Source organism: Schistocerca piceifrons, chromosome 6 (assembly GCF_021461385.2).
Source record: "Schistocerca piceifrons isolate TAMUIC-IGC-003096 chromosome 6, iqSchPice1.1, whole genome shotgun sequence".
NCBI classification, from domain to species: Eukaryota; Metazoa; Arthropoda; class Insecta; order Orthoptera; family Acrididae; genus Schistocerca; species Schistocerca piceifrons.
The window spans coordinates 67354404-67376570 of record NC_060143.1 but is presented as its reverse complement, the minus strand read 5'-3'; the positions used below and the strand labels follow the sequence as shown (position 1 = coordinate 67376570).

At 43.1% G+C, this 22167-nt stretch overlaps 1 protein-coding gene and 1 non-coding gene across 2 annotated transcripts in view; one reads left to right on the top strand and one right to left on the bottom strand.

Moving 5' to 3' along the window:
* The window catches only part of LOC124803143 (UNC93-like protein MFSD11), a 176189-nt gene that overhangs the window by 125483 nt on the left and 28539 nt on the right, over positions 1–22167 (top strand). The window contains exon 5 of the mRNA XM_047264323.1: positions 3044–3169. Within this exon, the coding sequence (XP_047120279.1) occupies positions 3044–3169 (126 nt within the window). The remainder of the gene's footprint in view (positions 1–3043; positions 3170–22167) is intronic.
* On the bottom strand, positions 7960–8034 carry Trnas-uga. The gene has a single exon. It is a non-coding gene; the product is annotated as a tRNA-Ser (tRNA).

The window sequence follows — 22167 nt, the reverse complement described above, 5'->3', positions numbered from 1 at the left end:
CCAATGGCTAGTCCACGTTTGAAGTACCGATCCCTCCTGATCGGCGCATTCTGCTAATTCTGTTTCTATACTGACAACACAATACTTCCTCCCTCTTATACAGTCTCAGGGCATCTGAATTACATACAGGTGTCTGGATACTTTTGGCCAGACACTGATAACTGTTTCTCCTTTCCTCGACGTGCTTAAATAATTTTCTATAAGGTCACGCTAATAACAATGTACCTAAAGGCTTCACCAAAATTAAATATGACGGGTAGTCATATAGTTTTAATTATCACCTAGAAAAAACTCAAGCTTTGAAGACAAAATTGGGTGAAGATGTTACTGTTTGACATATTCACCTTTCAGTGAGAAACATTTTTCGCAATGACGGATTACTTGGCGTAGACCTTGGTAGCAGAAGTCCCTATTTCGGCTGTTCAGGAAGCGTTCGACTTGGAAAATAACAACTTCATCATTCTAGAGATGCTTCCTGCTGGGCAATTGTTTCCTTACCAGAGCCGGCCGGTGTGGCCCAGCGCTTCTAGGCTCTTCAGTCTGGAACCGCGCGACCGCTACGGTCGCAGGTTCGAATCCTGCTTCGGGTATGAACGTGTGTGATGTCCTTAGGTTAGTTAGGTTTAAGTAGTTCTAAGTTCTAGGGGACTGATGTCCTCAGATGTTAAGTCCCATAGTGCTCAGAGCCATTCTTTCTGTCATTTAACTAGTCTCCTGAACGCAAAGTTGCCGAAAAGGCAGTAGAATACCGGGCGCGCCATAAGTCAGTTAATCGCTGCACACTTCTGTCCATGATCAAATTTTAGGTATGTAATTAACGTCCCCCACACTGGAAAATGGAGAAACCTTTGCACAACGAAATTTGTTTAAAGAATGCTGGTAAAACTGGTTTGTTATTAATAATTGAAAATCTGGGCCTTGGCATCATTTGTACATTCACTGTACGAGTGAAAAGTCTGCATCATCAACAGAAAATTGTCTAAAGAACAGCGCGTGTTTGCTCTACAAAATGCTTCAAATGGCTCTAAGCACTATGGGTCTTAACATCTGAGGTCACCAGTCCCCTAGATTCAGAACTACTTAAACCTAACTAACCTAAGGACATCACACACATCCATGCCCGAGGCAGAATTCGAACCTGTGACCGTAGCAGCAGCGAGGTTCCGGACGGAAGCGCCTAGAACCGCTCGGCCACAGCGGCCGGCGTTTGTTCTACAGATGTGGTCGAAATTTGATCGTAATTATGAAGATGTTAGGCGATATTCCGTTGAAAAGTTTCCACACACACAGCCACTATTCAGGGAACGAACTACCTACAGATTAAACTGGAGGTTTAAAGTTTAGCTGAATTACCACGCACCGGTCACCCAAAGTTAGTAACTACTGAAGAAAACTGTTGCACGTTGCATATACATTCGTTTAAAAAATCTGAAAGAAGAACTCCTAAGTAACTACGATTTTCCGACAGAAGTTTAACATGACTTCTGAGAGTGGTAAGTGATTCACAGTGAAAGTGATTTTAATTCATACAAAACAATCCTGTGGTCCGATGAAGCAAATTTTAAGTTTAATAGAAGAGTCAGCGAACACAACTACGCGCATTCGTCTTCTGAAAATCCATGATTTGACTTTGAGGAGGAGTTCACTGCCCCTGGAGTTACGACTTGGGCTCGTATGTGCAGCAAAGGAGTGTTTTTTCGAAGGGATCGTGACTGCAGAAATGTATTTTGAAATGATAATAGAAGTTGTTATTGAGTTAGGCACAAAATAGTCGCATTTGACAGCAAGACGGTGGACCACCGCACTACAAATTACATATTCCTGCAGTTTTTGATGACAATTTTCAGGTGACAATAGGGTTGACAGAGGTAAAATCGATTCGTCTCAAAGTTCATCGGACCCCACACTGTGTTTTTTCTGTCGGGATGATAGTGAAAGAAAACATTTTCGCTACAAAACCATTAAACCAACTGCATTTGATTTTTACTTGTTAAATGTATAATTATCAATATCATCAATATGGACATTCGGCTATAGCCGTGTTCGTGTATATTTTGTGGTTTAAATACTTTATGAATTTTTGTGTCGATACTTTTTTCTTATTATGTGACTTATGTGTTTTATATGCATAATTAATTGTAATTTTTCTGTTTTTTATCGTTCCTTAGTTGCTTCAGAGTCCATGGAGATATGAGCAGTAACTCATTACTGATCATATTAGCCACTGAAACAATAACTAACAGAAATGTGAAACATAACCACAATAAATAATTACTGAATCTTCCCTTCTCTCTCTCTCTCGCCGTCACCCCCCCCCCCCTCCCCACAAACTCACAACAAATATCACACACACACACACACACACACACACACACACACACACACACACACACACACACAACAAACCAAAAATATCAAACAAACATACAAAAGACGAAAGATAAACACATAGCGACAGTTGGCAACACTACACACAGTAAAAACACATGTTGATCACACAATGAGGAATGCAAGTGATGCACTGTAATAAACGTGGTTGAAAAAAATGCTGTAGTGTGGCGACCGAATGAACACGTCTCAAGGATCACACACGAGGGCTAGCAACGTTGGAAATCGTAAGCAATACCAAAGGATAATTTAACCTCACGAAACTTGTACTACTAAAGTTGTTTATAATCCGAAAAACAAGAGAAAAAACGCGAGAAAAGTTAACATAGCAACATATTTGTAACTACTACATAATATATTAATTATAAATGCAAAAACAAACATGTATTAGCTGCCACTCAAGATGGTTCATAAATAAAAAATACGAAACGCGTATGGCATAAAACAAACTGCCTTTCATTTAGTTGCACAGACGGAACATACGTCCATGCATAATTAATGTTTGTATCGTAAACTGTTTACATTTATTTGATTAATTCATGTGATGCGCTACGCCATACGCTAAATATTGTGGAGAGTCTTGGTGAGAAGCTTGCAGCCTTGGACGAGCGCCCACTTGATACCTGCCCTGCGCCGTGCTGTGCTGTCCCTGCAGGGCTGGAGCTGTCCTTCTACAGCGGCGTGTACGGCGCCAGCGTCGGCTTCACGGCCCGCCTGGGCCCGCAGGCCAAGCAGCTGGTCCCCCTGGCCGGCATCTTCTGTGGCGCCGGGGAGGTGGCTGGTGAGTCCCGCCAACTGCCAGCCGTCTTCACCTTACTCACCACAGCGGTACCATTTTTTGGACCGTCCTTAATGTACAGCTGTGCACTAACAATGAGTGATGCTTTCTGGTACTGTTCGGCGCCTTCGACTCAGCTCCACCAGCTGCGGTCAGTGTGAGAGGTGGCATGAGCCCCCTCTCATATTTCTATCTTACGATTTTCCTCTCTAATTGCATGCAGTGAAAAGTCGCTATTCCTTCACACGCGGACTTCCCACGCAGCGTCTCTCGTCACCCGGGTAGTCTGGTGACAGGCGGACTCCGCTGATCTGGAAAGGGTTAAGCCGACGGGTGTGAGGAAGTCGAGTGAATGCTTTGCAGACGCCGACATTGTCAAAAGACACGCCCGGAGGGGTCTGAAGTAGCGGCTAGGCTAGAGGTTCCGTTACTTCGCAGAAACTTAGCGAAAACGCTTTCTGGCGGGCTACCAGCGAGGCGTGGGAATGACTTGTGTACCCAGGCAGTTGTGGCGGGAAAATTCCCGCGCTTTCTGCAAAATAGTAACTGTGATTGGCTTGCTCAGGGCATAGCTCCGTGACGTAGCAAAATCAGCGCAGAAATTGGCGCCAAGAATCTCCATTGGTGGAATGGTAGTGCTCCGGCAATAGCGTGGAATTTTCCGCCGGTTTTCGAGTTGCTGATTGGAACGTTTAACCACGGCCACTGTCGTGGGGGCGGGAATGTTGTGTGTTCGGCCTGTATGGGTGCTCCTGGTAGTCGGCTCTCGCCTTTCGATCGAGGACGTCGAAGCAACCAGCCATCGCCTCCGGTACGCCAGATCGTGTTCTGGCAGTTAAGAAGACAGTTTGGTAATGTATGTCCGCAGCACCGGCAGATAGGGATTTTCCTAGGTGATAATCAGAGCTCAGCAGAGCGCGCCTGTTCGTCTTTTTCTAACTTTGTTCTGTCTTGGGTAGCAGCAATTAATGTTGGGTTGGCTATGTGTTTTCTGTTAAGATTTGAGTTGCAAGGAAATGGCTCCACATACCACTTCGTCATAATCCTCACAATCTAGTTTAGGGACAACTTCACATTCACAGCGTTTGTTTGAGTATCCAATTTGAGCCAATTTGATGTATTGTAAATGTTTCATGTGTTTTTGTTTATTATTTTTTGTTTAGTCTTAATAAATCATATTGTTATTTTGGACAGAACTTTCATTCTGTTAATCGCTAGAGCAACCCTATCATTCCTTACTATGTTAATGAAACCTTCGTTTATTTAACTTATTTATCAAATTAAATTATTGCAGGTGCCAAACTCTCTTCTACTCCACTGGCAGGGTTGATTAGAGTCAGTTCGCGTATTTTTTTTAATCCTTGTGCAACAGCAAAAGTCGGAGTTAGAATAGGGGGGGCTTAGAGCATCATTTACATATGTAGATTCTAGAAGAATTTTGTGTTAAATACACTGCTAGCCCTGGCACCTCGCAAGTGCATTCCATACTGGGGAAGACTGAGAATCTGCTACCCCTTCTCGAGTGCCGGAGAGTTCTCTCGATTTTCTGTCCGTTCCAATTCGTCGCAAAATAAGTGCTTTTGGCCATTCTAGCTAACATACGAGTTCCAAAACCCACCAAAATGCACCTCAGGCAACGATAAGAAGCTTACAAACAACTTACTTCAACATGCAACTGCAGCTGACAACGGGAACTAACGATGCATAGCATTGAGAAACATCTGAAACCACTAAACTCGAACAAAGCCAAGGGCCCGCTGGAATCCCTGTCAGATTCTATACCCAATTTGTGGTTGTGTTAGGCCCTCTTTTAACCATAATCTACCTTGGACTCCTTCAGCAAAAATCATGCCCAGTAGTCGGAAGAAAGCACAGATCAGCCCCTCCCACCCACCCCCACATGAAGGGCAGCAGAAGCGAGCCACAAAACTACTGTCCAATATTCTTGACATCCTTTAGTTGTAGAATCCTAGAACATATTTGACCTCAAAAGTAACGACATATCTCGCAAAGAACGACGTCCATTATGGCTAAATGCGGTCTCGATTTCCAAAATATATTTTAATCAGTACCTCCTCTACGCTTATTAGGGAAAGTACGATCGCATGGGGAAGCAAGCAAAATTTGCGAATTGATTGAGGAGTTTTTGGCAGGGAGGGCACAGCAATTTATTTTGGTTCAGGCGTTATGAACAGATGTAGACGTAACTTCAGGTGTGTCCCAGGGAAGTGTGTTGGGAGAAAGGTGGTAGAAAGGTTGGTTACTTACTTTGAATGGTCAGAAATGTAGAATTGTTCACTACACAAAGCGAAAAAGCGTAGTACCATATGGCTACAATATCGATGAGTCATAAACAGAATTGATCAACACATACAAACACCCCCCCCCCCCCCATGAACCATGGACCTTGCCGTTGGTGGGGAGGCTTGCGTGCCTTATCGATACAGATAGCCGCACCGTAGGTGCAACCACAACGGAGGGGTATCTGTTGAGAGGCCAGAGCAACGTGTGGTTCCTGAAGAGGGGCAGCAGCCTTTTCAGTAGTTGCAGGGGCAACAGTCTGGATGATTGACTGATCTGGCCTTGTAACATAACCAAAACGGCCTAGCTGCGCTGGTACTGAGAACGGCTGAAAGCAAGGGGAAACTACAGCTGTAATTTTTCCCGAGGGCATGCAGCTTTACGTATGGTTAAATGATGATGGCGTCCTCTTGGGTAAAATATTCCGGAGGTAAAATAGTCCCCCATTCGGATCTCCGGGTGGGGACTATTCAAGAGGACATTGTTATCAGGAGAAAGAAAACTGGCGTTCTACGGATCGGAGCGTGGAACGTCAGATCCCTTAATCGGGCAGGTAGATTAGAAAATTTAAAAAGGGAAATGGATAGGTTAAAGTTAGATACAGTGGGAATTAGTGAAGTTCGGTGGCAGCAGGAACACGACTTTTGGTCAGGTGAATACAGGGTTATAAATACGAAATCAAATAGGGGTAATGCAGGAGTAGGTTTAATAATGAATAAAAAAATAGGACTGCCGGTAAGCTACTACAAACAGCATAGTGAACGCATTATTGTGGCCAAGATAGACACGAAGCCCACGCCTACTACAGTAGTACAAGTTTATATGCCAACTAGCTCTGCAGATGACGAAGAAATTGAAGAAATGTATGATGAAATAAAAGAAATTATTCAGACAGTGAAGGGAGACGAAAATTTAATAGTCATGGGTGACTGGAATTCGGTAGTAGGAAAATGGAGAGAAGGAAACGTAGTAGGTGAATATGGATTGGGGCTAAGAAATGAAAGAGGAAGCCGCCTGGTAGAATTTTGCACAGAGCACAGCTTAATCATAGCTAACACTTGGTTCAAGAATCATAAAAGAAGGTTGTATACCTGGAAGAACGCTGGAGATACTAAAAGGTATCAGATAGATTATATAATGGTAAGATAGAGATTTAGGAACCACGTTTTAAATTGTAAGTCATTTCCAGGGGCAGATGTGGACTCTGACCACAATCTATTGGTTATGACCTTTAGATTAAAACTGAAGAAACTGCAAAAAGGTGGGAATTTAAGGAGATGGGACCTGGATAAACTGAAAGAACCAGAGGTTGTACAGAGTTTCAAGGAGAGCATAAGGGAACAATTGACAGGAATGGGGGAAAGAAATACAGTAGAAGAAGAATGGGTAGCTTTGAGGGATGAAGTAGTGAAGGCAGCAGAGGATGAAGTAGGTAAAAAGACGAGGGCTGTTAGAAATCCTTGGGTAACAAAAGAAATATTGAACTTAATTGATGAAAGGAGAAAATATAAAAATGAAGTAAATGAAGCAGGCAAAAAGGAATACAAACGTCTCAAAAATGAGATCGACAGGAAGTGCAAAATGGCTAAGCAGGGATGGCTAGAGGATAAATGTAAGGATGTAGAGGCTTATCTCACTAGGGGCAAGATAGATACTGCCTACAGGAAAATTAAAGAGACCTTTGGAGAAAAGAGAACCACTTGCATGAATATCAAGAGCTCAGATGGAAACCCAGTTCTAAGCAAAGAAGGGAAAGCAGAAAGGTGGAAGGAGTATATAGAGGGTCTATACAAGGGCAATGAACTTGAGGACAATATTATGGAAATGGAAGAGGATGTAGATGAAGATGAAATGGGATATATGATACTGCGTGAAGAGTTTGACAGAGCACTGAAAGACCTGAGTCGAAACAAGGCCCCGGGAGTATACAACATTCCATTAGAACTACTGACAGCCTTGGGAGAGCCAGTCCTGACAAAATTCTACCATCTGGTGAGCAAGATGTACGAGACAGGCGAAATATCCTCAGACTTCAAGAAGAATATAATAATTCCAATCCCAAAGAAAGCAGGTGTTGACAGATGTGAAAATTACCGAACTATCAGTTTAATAAGTCACGGCTGCAAAATACTAACACGAATTCTTTACAGACGAATGGAAAAACTAGTAGATGCCGACCTTGGGGAAGATCAGTTTGGATTCCGTAGAAATATTGGAACACGTGAGGCAATACTGACCCTACGACTTCTCTTAGAAGCTAGATTAAGGAAAGGCAAACCTACGTTTCTAGCATTTGTAGACTTAGAGAAAGCTTTTGACAATGTTGACTGGAATACTCTCTTTCAAATTCTGAAGGTGGCAGGTGTAAAATACAAGGAGCGAAAGGCTATTTACAATTGGTACAGAAACGAGATGGCAGTTCCCAGAATGAGATTATTCACTCTGCAGCGGAGTGTGCGCTGATATGAAACTTCCTGGTAGATTATAACTGTGTGCCCGACCGAGACTCGAACTCGGGACCTTTGCCTTTCACGGGCAAGTGCTCTACCAACTGAGCTACCGAAGCACCACTCACGCCCGGTACTCACAGCTTTACTTCTGCCAGTACCTCGTCTCCTACCTTCCAAACTTTACAGAAGCTCTCCTGCGAACCTTGCAGAACTAGCACTCCTGAAAGAAAGGATATTGCAGAGACATGGCTTAGCCACAGCCTGGGGGATGTTTCCAGAATGAGATTTTCACTCTGCAGCGGAGTGTGCGCTGATATGAAACTTCCTGGCAGATTAAAACTGTGTGCCCGACCGAGACTCGAACTCGGGACCTTTGCCTTTCGCGGGCAAGTGCTCTACCAACTGAGCTACCGAAGCACGACTCACGCCCGGTACTCACAGCTTTACTTCTGCCAGTACCTCGTCTCCTACCTTCCAAACTTTACAGAAGCTCTCCTGCGAACCTTGCAGAACTAGCACTCCTGAAAGAAAGGATATTGCAGAGACATGGCTTAGCCACAGCCTGGGGGATGTTTCCAGAATGAGATTTTCACTCTGCAGCGGAGTGTGCGCTGATATGATTCTGGAAACATCCCCCACGCTGTGGCTAAGCCATGTCTCTGCAATATCCTTTCTTTCAGGAGTGCTAGTTCTGCAAGGTTCGCAGGAGAGCTTCTGTAAAGTTTGGAAGGTAGGAGACGAGGTACTGGCAGAAGTAAAGCTGTGAGTACCGGGCGTGAGTCGTGCTTCGGTAGCTCAGTTGGTAGAGCACTTGCCCGCGAAAGGCAAAGGTCCCGAGTTCGAGTCTCGGTCGGGCACACAGTTTTAATCTGCCAGGAAGTTTCATATCAGCGCACACTCCGCTGCAGAGTGAAAATCTCATTCTGGAAACATCCCCCAGGCTGTGGCTAAGCCATGTCTCTGCAATATCCTTTCTTTCAGGAGTGCTAGTTCTGCAAGGTTCGCAGGAGAGCTTCTGTAAAGTTTGGAAGGTAGGAGACGAGGTACTGGCAGAAGTAAAGCTGTGAGTACCGGGCGTGAGTCGTGCTTCGGTAGCTCAGTTGGTAGAGCACTTGCCCGCGAAAGGCAAAGGTCCTGAGTTCGAGTCTCGGTCGGGCACACAGTTTTAATCTGCCAGGAAGTTTCGAGATGGCAGTTATAAGAGTCGAGGGACACGAAAGGGAAGCAGTGGTTGGGAAGGGAGTGAGACAGGGTTGCAGCCTCTCCCCGATGTTATTCAATCTGTATATTGAGCAAGCAGTGAAGGAAAAAAAGGAAAATTCGGAGAAGAAATAAAAACTTTGAGGTTTGCCGATGACATTGTAATTGTGTCAGAGACAGCAAAGGACTTGGAAGAGCAGTTGAACGGAATGGACAGTGTCTTGAAAGGAGGGTATAAGATGAAGATCAACAAAAGCAAAACGAGGATAATGGAATGTAGTCGAATTAAGTCGGGTGATGCTGAGGGAATTAGATTAGGAAATGAGACACTTAAAGTAGTAAAGGAGTTTTGCTATTTGGGGAGAGAAATAACTGATGATGATCGAAGTAGAGAGGATATAAAATGTAGACTGGCAATGGCAAGGAAAGCGTTTCTGAAGAAGAGAAATTTGTTAACATCGAGTATAAATTTAAGTGTCAGGAAGTCGTTTCTGAAAGTATTTGTATGGAGTGTAGCCATGTATGGAAGTGAAACATGGACGATAAATAGTTTGGACAAGAAGAGAATAGAAGCTTTTGAAATGTGGTGCTACAGAAGAATGCTGAAGATTAGATGGGTAGATCACATAACTAATGAGGAGGTATTGAATACGATTGGGGAGAAGAGAAATTTGTGGCACAACTTGACTAGAAGAAGGGATCGGTTGGTAGGACATGTTCTGAGGCATCAAGGAATCACCAGTTTAGTATTGGAGGGCAGCGTGGAGGGTAAAAATCATAGAGGGAGACCAAGAGATGAATACAGTAAGCAGATTCAGAAGGATGTAGGTTGCAGTAGTTACTGAGAGATGAAGAAGCTTGCACAGGATAGAGTAGCATGGAGAGCTGCATCAAACCAGTCTCAGGACTGAAGACCGCAACAACAACAACATACAAAAACCTGCTTGTAACAATTTGTAGAGAGAAGAAATGGACGATCACATGTGCTCAGTTCATAAGCAAACCAGCTAGCAGACTTCGGTTCATTGGTAGAATACTGGGGAAATTGTCATCGGTCTACGAAAGAGACTGTTTGTACAATGCTCGTGTGACCCAACCGGAAATATTCCTCAAGTGTTTGGGGCCCGTACCAGGTAGGACTAACAATGGTACTGAATGTGTACAGAGAAGGACAGCACGATTGGTCAAAGGTTTGTTTGCCCCGTGGAGAAAGTCTCAGAGATGCTAATGAAAATAGACTGGCAGACGCTTGAAAATAGACGCAAACTATCCCGACAAAGTCTACTTACAAAGTTTCACTGACCAGCTTTAGAATGACGAACCAAGGAATATCCCGTACGGATGGCTAGGGCAAGATTAAACTAATTACAGGGCACTCAGACCCATTTAACCGATCATTCTTCTCGCACTTCGCTCCATACGTGAATGAAATGCGAAGAAGCCGTAATAAATGGTACAGTGAGAGAGGGCAGCATGTTATCATGGATTTGGGTGGGTGGGGGGGCGGGGGGAACTGTAATTTCGTAATGGTTTGCAGAGTATATATATATATATATATATATATATATATATATATATGTTATTTTGTGTGTGTGGTGTACATGTGAGCATATTTCGCGCCCTTAGTTCATCCAGTTAGATTAGATTGGATTATGTTGGACATAATTTTTGTTCTGTAGATCCACAGTGGCGAGCCACTCAAGGATGAAGAAAATGCCATAAAACAAGAATACAAAATGGATATTTCCATTTAAGAGGTAGTCACAAAACATGTAAATGTTTAACAAACTGACGTGCATATAACAATTATTAGGCTAATATAGACCCGGAAACAGAGAATCAGTTAGAACACTTACTTACATTAATCACATTACTATACTGGAGATGTCCGGAAAGCGGGTTTTACCTAACACTCACGTTCTCTGGGATTGTTAATACTATATGCGTCAGTTTGCTCTACTAAGAAATTCACCAATGGAATGGTAGCAATTAGTCGCCAATAAATCGCTTAGGTTCCTCTTAAACTGAACTTCACGCGTGTCCCTAAAACGAGTGTGTAGCTCTCAAAGGAGACTGTTGAAAAGTAAGGTGAGTTGTTCACAAAACATTTTTCTTATTTTTTTTTTCTACTAGACTTATCAAACCAGCCAGGTACTAGCAGATAAATTTTATGGTCGTTGTGAAGTTATTGAACAGCCGTATTCCTGCATAATGGACACCTTTCTGTAGCAAATGAAGTGACTTTATATCTTTATAATTATTATTATTGCTTCTAATATTCATTCCTTGAATTTAGCTGTTGGCTTGAAAAAGACTTAAATAATAAGCCTATACATGACGTTTTTCAATTCATTGAACAAATAATTCGTATCATACGGTCATCTAATGCATTCTAGCGAGGCATTTACAAGTTTAGCGTATCTTTCGTACAACGGACAGATTTGGCAATGACGGCAACAAAAATTGTATGGTTCACACTATCAAAAGTTTAGTTTTAAAAGTCAATTAATGACCCATCAAAGCATATTATAGAGAGTTACACAGGTATCCGAAGAGTGGGGTTCAGCCACTCTCGTGATTCCCCTTCACTGCAAGAAACGTCCGTCCCGATAACTGAGTGGTCAGTGTGACGGATTGCCGTCCTACGGGCCCGGTTTCGATTCCCGGCTGGGTCGGAGATTTACTCCGCTCAGGGACTGGGTGTTGTGTCGTCTTCATCACCATTTCATCCCCATCCGGCGCGCAGGTCGCCCAATGTGTCGTCGAATGTAATAAGATCTGCACCAAGGCGGCCGGACCTTACCCGCAAGGGGCCTCCCGGCCAATGACGCCAAACGCTCATTTCCATTTCCACTGCAAGACACTGTAACCTACCCCTCACTTATCGACCTTAATGACAGTCAAAAATTAAACCGCATGTACCTAATGGAAATTTGGGAAAAGCAATCGTCACCGAAGTTAATCTGTCGGTAAAGAGGGAGGAAAGGGTTACATCTAAATGAAAGGAAAAATGCAAATGAAACTGGTGGAAATTAATTTTGAAAAGGGGTAAAGTTAATAAAGAAAGTAAATGTGCGGCCGTTACGTTAACAATTAACTAGCGGTAATTAGATATTTGAGATTTTGGGAAAATTACGGTAGCCAGTCCTATGGACAATTACTTTAGTAACTGAAAAAGAAAGGTTATTACACATATAATTAGCACTAGAAGCGTGGCAACTGGAGGTTGATACGTGTAGTGTGAAAACTGAAAGTTTGTCAGAAGTAATAAATTTCGCTATACTCTGACTTAATTTAGTAAAAGAATTAATAAAACCGGAAAATCGAAAGTTAATTTAGTGACTGAAGTTAATAGTGAGCTTTCTTTCTGAAGCACATCGAAATTCAGTAAAATACGGTTAGTCTTGGACTACCTCAACAATCATTTCAAAAGCTACTTGAATCTACGCAATTTAAAAATAAGAGATTTAACTTTGAACTTAAATGATTCTGAGCAATTAACAATAGTAAAATTTAGTACGTACCAAGCTGAGCTGCAGTCACAGGTAAGGTAAAATATGCTAACAAAACTCGCACTCTTAATTTGTGCTTGTGTAATCTAAATATTGTAGCCAGCTATGAATACCTCAACTGAACTTTGAAATTAAAGCAGTGAAATCGAATGCTTTTACTTTAATGCAGGCGTTTGAATTTCAACGACACTCGAGTTCATTCCGGAAAAGGAAGGGACCCTGCTTGGTAATGCAATTGGGGGAATGAGCAACAAATGTTCATGCTAAGTTGCTGTAATTATAGTTACGAAAATGGAACAGTTTGAAAAGCTGAGGTCTGCCATACAGTTCTAAAACTTTACGTGCTTCCAGTCTTCCTTCTTGGCTGATTGAAGGTTTGAAGCCGTCGATCGAGGAGGTGGCGACAGTCACTCATTGTCGGCCGTCGCTGTTGCAGAAGCTGGATGTTGGCGCGCCTTCTTCTCGACGCGGTTACCAGGCGAAACGGGCTCTTGATGTGCGCCAGCTAATGCTTCCCGTCCGCGACACCGTGTCAGAAACTATCATAGCAAGTCGAGCGCAATTACATGCTGCCCAACCCCGAAAGCGCGGCAACTCGCGGGAGCGTCACACAACACACGTGCTCCACTGCACCACCCCAGCCAGACCCCTTTCTGCTCAGCCCGCGCTCCACGCGGCGGAGTTAACACTACCAAAGATCATAAACACTTTCGTTCTCCACACGACCTATCGATGTATTCGTTCGATAGCATAGTTTTCCCTAGGCCAGACCCAGCGTATAAATACAAATAATATTCACAAAACAAACCAATTCTACATCGACATAAATGCATATATATACAAATAGTAAAACAATTACAATATACAAAGACACAGAAACCTTATACCTTCAGGTAACAAAATAAGGAAAAAAATTTGCAGTGCAATAGATGGAAATAGGAGGATATGCATTTCCGGCGTTACAACACGACTTGTCAAAATCGCGTGAAGGTTGATATTCCCTTAGGTTCAGCTAGTTGTGTCTTATAGAATTTCTCACAGCCACTCTCACGAACCTCTGTTACACCGAGCGAACTTGTATTTGAATGTGCAGACTTAAGGCGATCTACTACCTTTTTGAAAAGATCAATCGGAGTCAATAGTTGTAACGATCTTTTAAATAAAATGAATGAGTATGATGACGATTACGTTGAATCAATGTCTGTACTGTGGAATGGATATATAACTCGAACTGTCGTGTAGCGTGTTGTAACTACAAGTGGTGCGCTTACTCTGTGTTGTTGTTAGCAATAACTTTATACGAACTGATTGGACAATGTAACTCCCAATACCAATAACGAAATACTGTCACTGCAAAATACATTCAGCCCCCTTAGGCACTGAATCCTGAGGCCCTGTTCAAAACTGGTAACTTCGGTCCCTGTGCACATAACAAACCAATTAAGTTGTCTTACCTCTAAAGCAGCAACGGAGTAACGCGATATAGTCTGGTCTCTCATAAAAAATAATACTTGAAATGGACATGAAATTCATTTGGCTGATAAAGGTGAACATTTAAGAAAATCCAGCTTCTTTAAAAAAAAATATATGACCTGGACTTGTAGGCGGTACTGATTACGGTGAATTACTTACACTCTTTTTTTTTTAACAAAGTTATATTGAAAGTTAAGTTTGTCTTTTCAAAAACATCTGACAATTGAAGCTACATTACTCACAATTGATTCAAGAACAATGAGAATTAAACAGCAAGTATTATCTAACTTCATTAATCCAACATAAATGAAAATCATCCAATTACACATAGCTCTGCTAACAAATCTTAAAAAGCATTACGAAAATGAAATATTTACGTGGTGCTTTTCTCAAGACAGTTTACGTACATTCTGGGGTTACTCAACAATTATAAATTATCAGGCAACTCACCTATATTAACGCGCTGTCAAAAACAGAAATCATAAATATTTAACATCTTTACCTTGGTTGCGTGAAGACTTCTGCTTCCATGTTCAACAATATTGACATATCTACATTAATCTAACTCTTGGTGACTTCACACAGCACACCACAAAAACTGCTTTCCCACACGGACAGCTATGTACGAGGTGCATTCAAGTTCTAAGGCCTCCGATTTTTTTTCTCCGGACTGGAAAGAGATAGAAACATGCGCATTGTTTTAAAATGAGGCCGCGTTCATTGTCAATACGTCCCAGAGATGGCAGCACCTTACGGCTGAGAATGAGAACTGTTTTAAATACTTAAAATGGCGGCGTTTTCCTTACTTGAACAGCGTGCAATCATTCGTTTTCTGAATTTGCGTGGTGTGAAACCAATTGAAATCCATCGACAGTTGAAGGAGACATGTGGTGATGGAGTTATGGATGTGTCGAAAGTGCGTTCGTGGGTGCGACAGTTTAATGAAGGCAGAACATCATGTGACAACAAACCGAAACAACCTCGGGCTCGCACAAGCCGGTCTGACGACATGATCGAGAAAGTGGAGAGAATTGTTTTGGGGGATCGCCGAATGACTGTTGAACAGATCGCCTCCAGAGTTGGCATTTCTGTGGGTTCTGTGCACACAATCCTCCATGACGACCTGAAAATGCGAAAAGTGTCATCCAGGTGGGTGCCACGAATGCTGACAGACGACCACATGGCTGCCCATGTGGCATGTTGCCAAGCAATGTTGACGCGCAATGACAGCACGAATGGGACTTTCTTTTCGTCGGTTGTGACAATGGATGAGACGTGGATGCCATTTTTCAATCCAGAAACAAAGCGCCAGTCAGCTAAATGGAAGCACACAGATTCACCGCCACCAAAAAAATTTCAGGTAACCGCCAGTGCTGAAAAAATGGTGTCCATGTTCTGGGACAGCGAGGGCGTAATCCTTACCCATTGCGTTCCAAAGGGCACTACGGTAACAGGTGCATCCTACGAAAATGTTTTGAAGAACAAATTCCTTCCTGCACTGCAACAAAAACGTCTGGGAAGGGCTGCGCGTGTGCTGTTTCACCAAGACAACGCACCCGCACATCGAGCTAACGTTACGCAACAGTTTCTTCGTGATAACAACTTTGAAGTGATTCCTCATGCTCCCTACTCACCTGACCTGGCTCCTAGTGACTTTTGGCTTTTTCCAACAATGAAAGACACTCTCCGTGGCCGCACATTCACCAGCCGTGCTGCTATTGCCTCAGCGATTTTCCAGTGGTCAAAACAGACTCCTAAAGAAGCCTTCGCCGCTGCCATGGAATCATGGCGTCAGCGCTGTGAAAAATGTGTACGTCTGCAGGGCGATTACCAACAAAACAGTACAGTATCTTTGGCTCTGTGGTTGCGCCCAGACAGCAGTCCACATTATCGAGCCTATCAGAGACATTCATCGTTTACAGTATCCTAATTTCATTTTAATTTATTCATATTCTTATCTCATTCTGGCGCCACGTACAAGTGTGCAGTGTTATACAGGAGTATTAGGAGTATTTCGGCACTTGAGAGCAGATGAAATCCGGAAGAGAGTCTGGACATGGAGAACATTTATATAATGTAGCCAGCTGCTTTTTAATGTATAAAAATGAATGTTTGCTTAACCGTCTTCTGTGCGTTCCTGCATACCACTGACCTGATTATAAAGAAACTTTAGGGAGTTGTTCTTGCGCACGCCTGCTAAAGTTTGTCTGAGGCTAAGAGCTGCCCCTAGGTCTGTAGGTGAAGAAGAGGTGACGTAGAATCTTAATTAAGGAATTTCAATCAAATTTTGTATATACATGACTTATTATTTGTATAAACATCTTGGAGGGGAGGGGGGGGGAGATAATATACCCCAACCAGCCCTAGGCGTGGGGATGAGAAGACTTGACATGTGCAAATATTGGATAATGGTCGATGTTAGCATCAAATTCACAGTTTTCTGGGTCGTTAGACGTTTGGTAACAATCAGGGTGACGTTTCACGCCTACAGCAAGGATAAGGGGGTGGATGCAAAGAGAGTGACACATCAGCATATCTCTGTAATGCCTGAAGGAATTTCTACCAAAACTGGCACACTTATCAACTGCTATACGGAAAAGTTTACTGTGACAATAGTGCCCCTAGCGCCTACGCTGAGAATTTTGCGGTGAAATGGGGTGTCACAAACACACAACTCAGGAGCGTCTCAAACTATTTTAACAAAATTTAGCATATACAAGACTTATTATTTGCATAAAAGTACTGTGCGGTTTAGGAACCCCTACTGCCGCTAGGGGTGGGGGTGTGGAGGAGAAGGGGTGACATGTAAGGTTGCATTCCAGGGCAGAAATCATACCACACGGCTCAACATCATGCGAACATTCACCGTTCTATTTAGAGTCACATTGACCGAAACAGCGGAGAATAAGACAATTGCTGTTGACTGTCCCTCTCGAAGCGACACTCAATTACCGATAGAATTATATGCTTCCTCAGAATCCAGATGAAATTGCACGGAAAAATTCGGTAGAGGTGATATATATATACGACGGCTATCCACAAAGTACATTACGTTTTCGTTTGTGTCCGTTAGGGGTGGGGCTAGCGCGGCCATCTTGGTGTCATGGCATTCCGCCGCTCAGTCGGCATCCTGCCGTGCTAGTGAGAGGTTCGTGCTGTACTCCGTTGAGTTACTGTGGCAGTTTTAAATGTCAGCGTTAATTGAAAATGCTGCGAAGTGTGAAGTGCGTGCTGTAATAAGGTTTCTGACTGCAAAAAACTGTACACCGATAGAAATCCAGCGGCAGCTTTGTGAAGTGTATGGGGACAACATAATCACTGAAGGTGGAGTGCGTCAATGGGTCATAAAATTTAAAAATGGCCGAACTAACGTTCACGACGAAGAGCGAAGTGGAAGACCCAGCATAGTGACTGCCGAACTTGTCGTAAAAGTCGATGCCGCAGTCCGTGAAAACCGTAATTTCACAATAGCGGAACTCTCTATGAGTTTTCCACAAATTTCACGAAGTTCGTTGCACGAAATCATTACCGAAAAGCTTGGTTGCCACAAGTTTTGTGCAAGGTAGATACCAAAAATCTTGACAGAGATTCACAAAAATCAGCGAATGGCTGCAGCGTTAACGTTTGTGGACGCTTACGAGAAAGATGGCGCCTCATTACTCGATCGCATCGTTACTGGTGACGAAACATGGGTTAAGCATGTGAACTGCGAGACAAAATTGTAGTCAATGCAGTGGGGGCATGGGGGCACACAAATTCCCCCCAAAAACCCAAGAAATGCATGCAGACAATGTCGGCAAGGAAGGTGATAATAGGTGTGATTTTTGTGGATTTCCTGGAAAGAGGCACTACAATAAACTCTCAAACGTATTGCCAAACGCTGCACAACGCTGCACAACCTCAGAAGAGCAATACAAAACAAGCGCAGGGGAAAGTTGAGCTCAAAGATCTTGCTGATTCACGACAACGCCCGGGCCCACACAGCAAATGTCACTCGTGAAGTTCTCGAATCTTTTAAGTGGGAGTTGTTTCCTCATCCGCCGTACAGTCCCGACCTGGCACCGAGCGACTTCCACTTATTCCCAGCAATGAAGAAGTGATTGGCTATGCACCGTTTTGATGACGACGCACAGCTTCAAGAAGAGGTAACCACGTGGTTGAAGGCGCAGGCGGCCGAATTTTACGACGAAGGAATTTCCAAGCTCGTCCATCGCCACGATAAGTGCCTTAATTTAAATGGCAACTATGTAGAAAAGTAATATTTAAGTGGGCTTTCATCTGTATACAATAAAAAAAAATTTCCAATACTTTATTTATTTTCAATTCCAAAACGTAATGTAATTTGTGGATAGCCCTCGTATATATATATATATATATATATATATATATATATATATATATATATATATATATGTGTGTGTGTGTGTGTGTGTGTGTGTGTGTCGTACGCTTACATGGGCGAAGTCATGGGCAACAAACTAGCTAATTTAATGTAAAAAAAAAAACATTGTCTTCCATCTGTTTTCTACATGTAAACGTTTGTGCTTTGTATATGCCTGCCTAATTACAAAGAAAAAAAGGCATTGCACTGCATTCTAGGTATAGCTAGTTTTGTGGATTGGCCAGAGCGCCAACCCACAATAGAGGAGGCCGAAAGGCACGCGTTTAAGCTCATGCAGGATGGCGTGAGGTCTGGAACAGGACACGGAAATGAGACTAGTAAAAAAAGGTACGTAGCTTCTGGAATACTTAACTTTAATCCATAATTGGTGAACATCGCTCTTGACGGTACATGTTTTACAGCATCAATAGTAACTGGTAATGGCGCCTTGCTAGGTCGTAGCAAATGACGTAGCTGAAGGCTATACTAACTATCGTCTCGGCAAATGAGCGTAATCTGTCAGTGAACCATCGCTAGCAAAGTCGGCTGTACAACTGGGGCGAGTGCTAGGAAGTCTCTCTAGACCTGCCGTGTGGCGGCGCTCGGTCTGCAATCAATGACAGTGGCGGGTCTGACGTATACTAACGGACCGCGGCCGATTTAAAGGCTACCACCTAGCAAGTGTGGTGTCTGGCGGTGACACCACAGCTAGTATTTCTGAAAGTAACATATTGAAAGGAAAATGCCATAAATTAACAAAAAAGGCACAGAACTGGCTGCTGAGTTCTTAGTATTTAGGGAAGTCGATGCCAGTTGTTGGAATGAAGAGCGCTTGGAGCGCTTTTCGTGTGCCGCTTACACTATACAACAGCGATACTTAAAGCATGCTCCGCGGAGCCCTGGGGCTCCACAAGGCCTCTACGAGGACTCCACCGAAATAATATCAACCTAAAAAACAAACCACGTCACGTGCTATCACACATTGAGAAAAGCAACTCCTATAAATACCAAATCAATGTTGGCTTTATTAAAGTTATTTTTTTTCTCTCAGCGCGAAATAGCCCGAAATGAGGGAGAAGCAGCACAATACTTCTATAATAACGCTGTGATCAAAAATTACGTACTCACTCCCTCCCTCTCGCTCTCTCTCTCTCACGCTGAGAACATTCCACTACGCTCTCTACATCTTTCTCTCATCCAAAAACTTCTTGATCCGCTTCGAAAGATTTTGTCGCTTCACCACCCGGGCTATATAAACCTATGCTCTGCAGCCCACTATAGTTCGTATTCGAGTTTACAAATGCAACGTGCAGTCCACTTTGGCGCGGCGTTTCCGCGCCCTACTCTCAGACCGCAGTATATTTGAGTCATGTTTGTTATTGACTGTAATTGTAAAATTCAATATCTAGTGGAGATATTTCCTGTGTCTGTCACATTGTAAAATTAAACTGTTGACTTTAAAAGATAGAGCCGCGCGGGATTAGCCGAGCGGTCTACGGCGCTGCAGTGATGGACTGTGCGGCTGGTCCCGGCGGAGGTTCGAGTCCTCCCTCGGGCATGGGTGTGTGTGTTTGTCCTTAGGATAATTTAGGTTAAGTAGTGTGTAAGCTTAGGGACTGATGACCTTAGCAGTTAAGTCCCATAAGATTTCACACACATTTGAACATTTAAAAGATAGAATTGGCGTTGGCTTAAAAGTGTTGCAACTAAAAGTTTGAAAACTGGTTCACCCGGAAGATGCGGCATCAACTTCAAAGATTTCATAAAACCGTATGTGGCAGACGTGTTACACAGGAGAATAATTTTATCATGCAGGCTTAAAATTTTGTTGAAGTTCTACCAGGCGAGCTTAAAATAGAGTAGGCCAACGCTGGGTTGGTGTGCGTGTTATATCAACAAGACATGCAACAGACATTGAAAGGAGGCAGACTCAAACGCAAGCACAGAATCATTATTTAAATTAACACAGCAAAGCAAGGATGGCTGACGGTACCGATAAGTGAAAATAAATGCGCTCATACATCCACAGCCACTACGACAAAGGTTTGGGCTGGCCCAATAAATAGAGATTCTTCCGCAGCTGAAGAACACATTCTACCATGCTGCCATTCTGTCTGTGTCGCTAGAGCCAGAGAGAATGACAGTCTATGGAGTTTCAGTGAAACCACTAAATCCAGAATGAGATTTTCACTCTGCAGCGGAGTGTGCGCTGATATGAAACTTCCTGGAAGATTAAAACTGTGTGCCGGACCGAGACTCGAACTCGGGAGCTTTGCTTTTCGCGGGAAAGTGCTCTACCAACTGAGTTACCCAAGCACGACTCACGCCCCGTCCTCACAGCTTTAATTCCGCCAGTACCATGTCTCCCAAATTCCAAACTTCACAGAAGCTCTCCTGCGAACCTAAGCCATCTCTCCGCAATATCCTTTCTTACAGAAGTGCTAGTTCTCCAGGGTTCGTAGGAGAGCCTCTGTGAAGTTTGGAAGATAGGAGACGAGGTACTGGCGGAACTAAAACTAAAGCGGCACACACTGGTTCCGCCGGCAGCTTCAGTCCGGAACCGCGCTGCTGCTGCTACGGTCGCAGGTTCGAATCCTGCCCCAGGCATGGATATGTGTGATGTCCTTAGGTTACTTAGGTTTAGGTAGTTGTAAGTCTAGTTGTAAGTCTGTCAATTTGTACAGAAGCCAGATGGCAGTTATAAGAGTCGAGGGACATAAAAAGGGAAGCAGTGGTTGGGTAAGGAGTGAGACAGGGTTGTAGCCTCTCCCCGATGTTATTCAATCTGTATATTGAGCAAGCAGTAAAGGAAACATAAGAAAAATTCGGAGTAGGTATTAAAATTCATGGAGAAGAAATAAAAACTTTGAGGTTCGCCGATGACATTGTAATTCTGTCAGAGACAGCAAAGGACTTGGAAGAGCAGTTGAACGGAATGGACAGTGTCTTGAAAGGAGGATATAAGATGAAGATCAACAAAAGCAAAACAAGGATAATGGAATGTAGTCTAATTAAGTCGGGTGATGCTGAGGGAATTAGATTAGGAAATGAGACACTTAAAGTAGTAAAGGAGTTTTGCTATTTGGGGAGCAAAATAACTGATGATGATCGAAGTAGAGAGGATATAAAATGTAGACTGGCAATGGCAAGGAAATCGTTTCTGAAGAAGAGAAATTTGTTAACATCGAGTATAGATTTAAGTGTTAGGAAGTCATTTCTGAAAGTATTTGTATGGAGTGTAGTCATGTATGGAAGTGAAACATGGACAATAAATAGTTTGGACAAGAAGAGAATAGAAGCTTTCGAAATGTGGTGCTACAGAAGAATGCTGAAGATTAGATGGGTAGATCACATAACTAATGAGGAAGTATTGAATAGGATTGGGGAGAAGAGAAGTTTGTGGCACAACTTGACCAGAAGAAGGGATCGGTTGGTAGGACATGTTCTGAGGCATCAAGCGATCACCAATTTAGTATTGGAGGGCAGCGTGGAGGGTAAAAATCGTAGAGGGAGACCAAGAAATGAATACACTAAGCAGATTCAGAAGGATGTAGGTTGCAGTAGGTACTGGGAGATGAAAAAGCTTGCACAGGATAGAGTAGCATGGAGAGCTGCATCAAACCAGTCTCAGGACTGAAGACCACAACAACAACAACAACAACAAGTCTAGGGAACTGATGACCT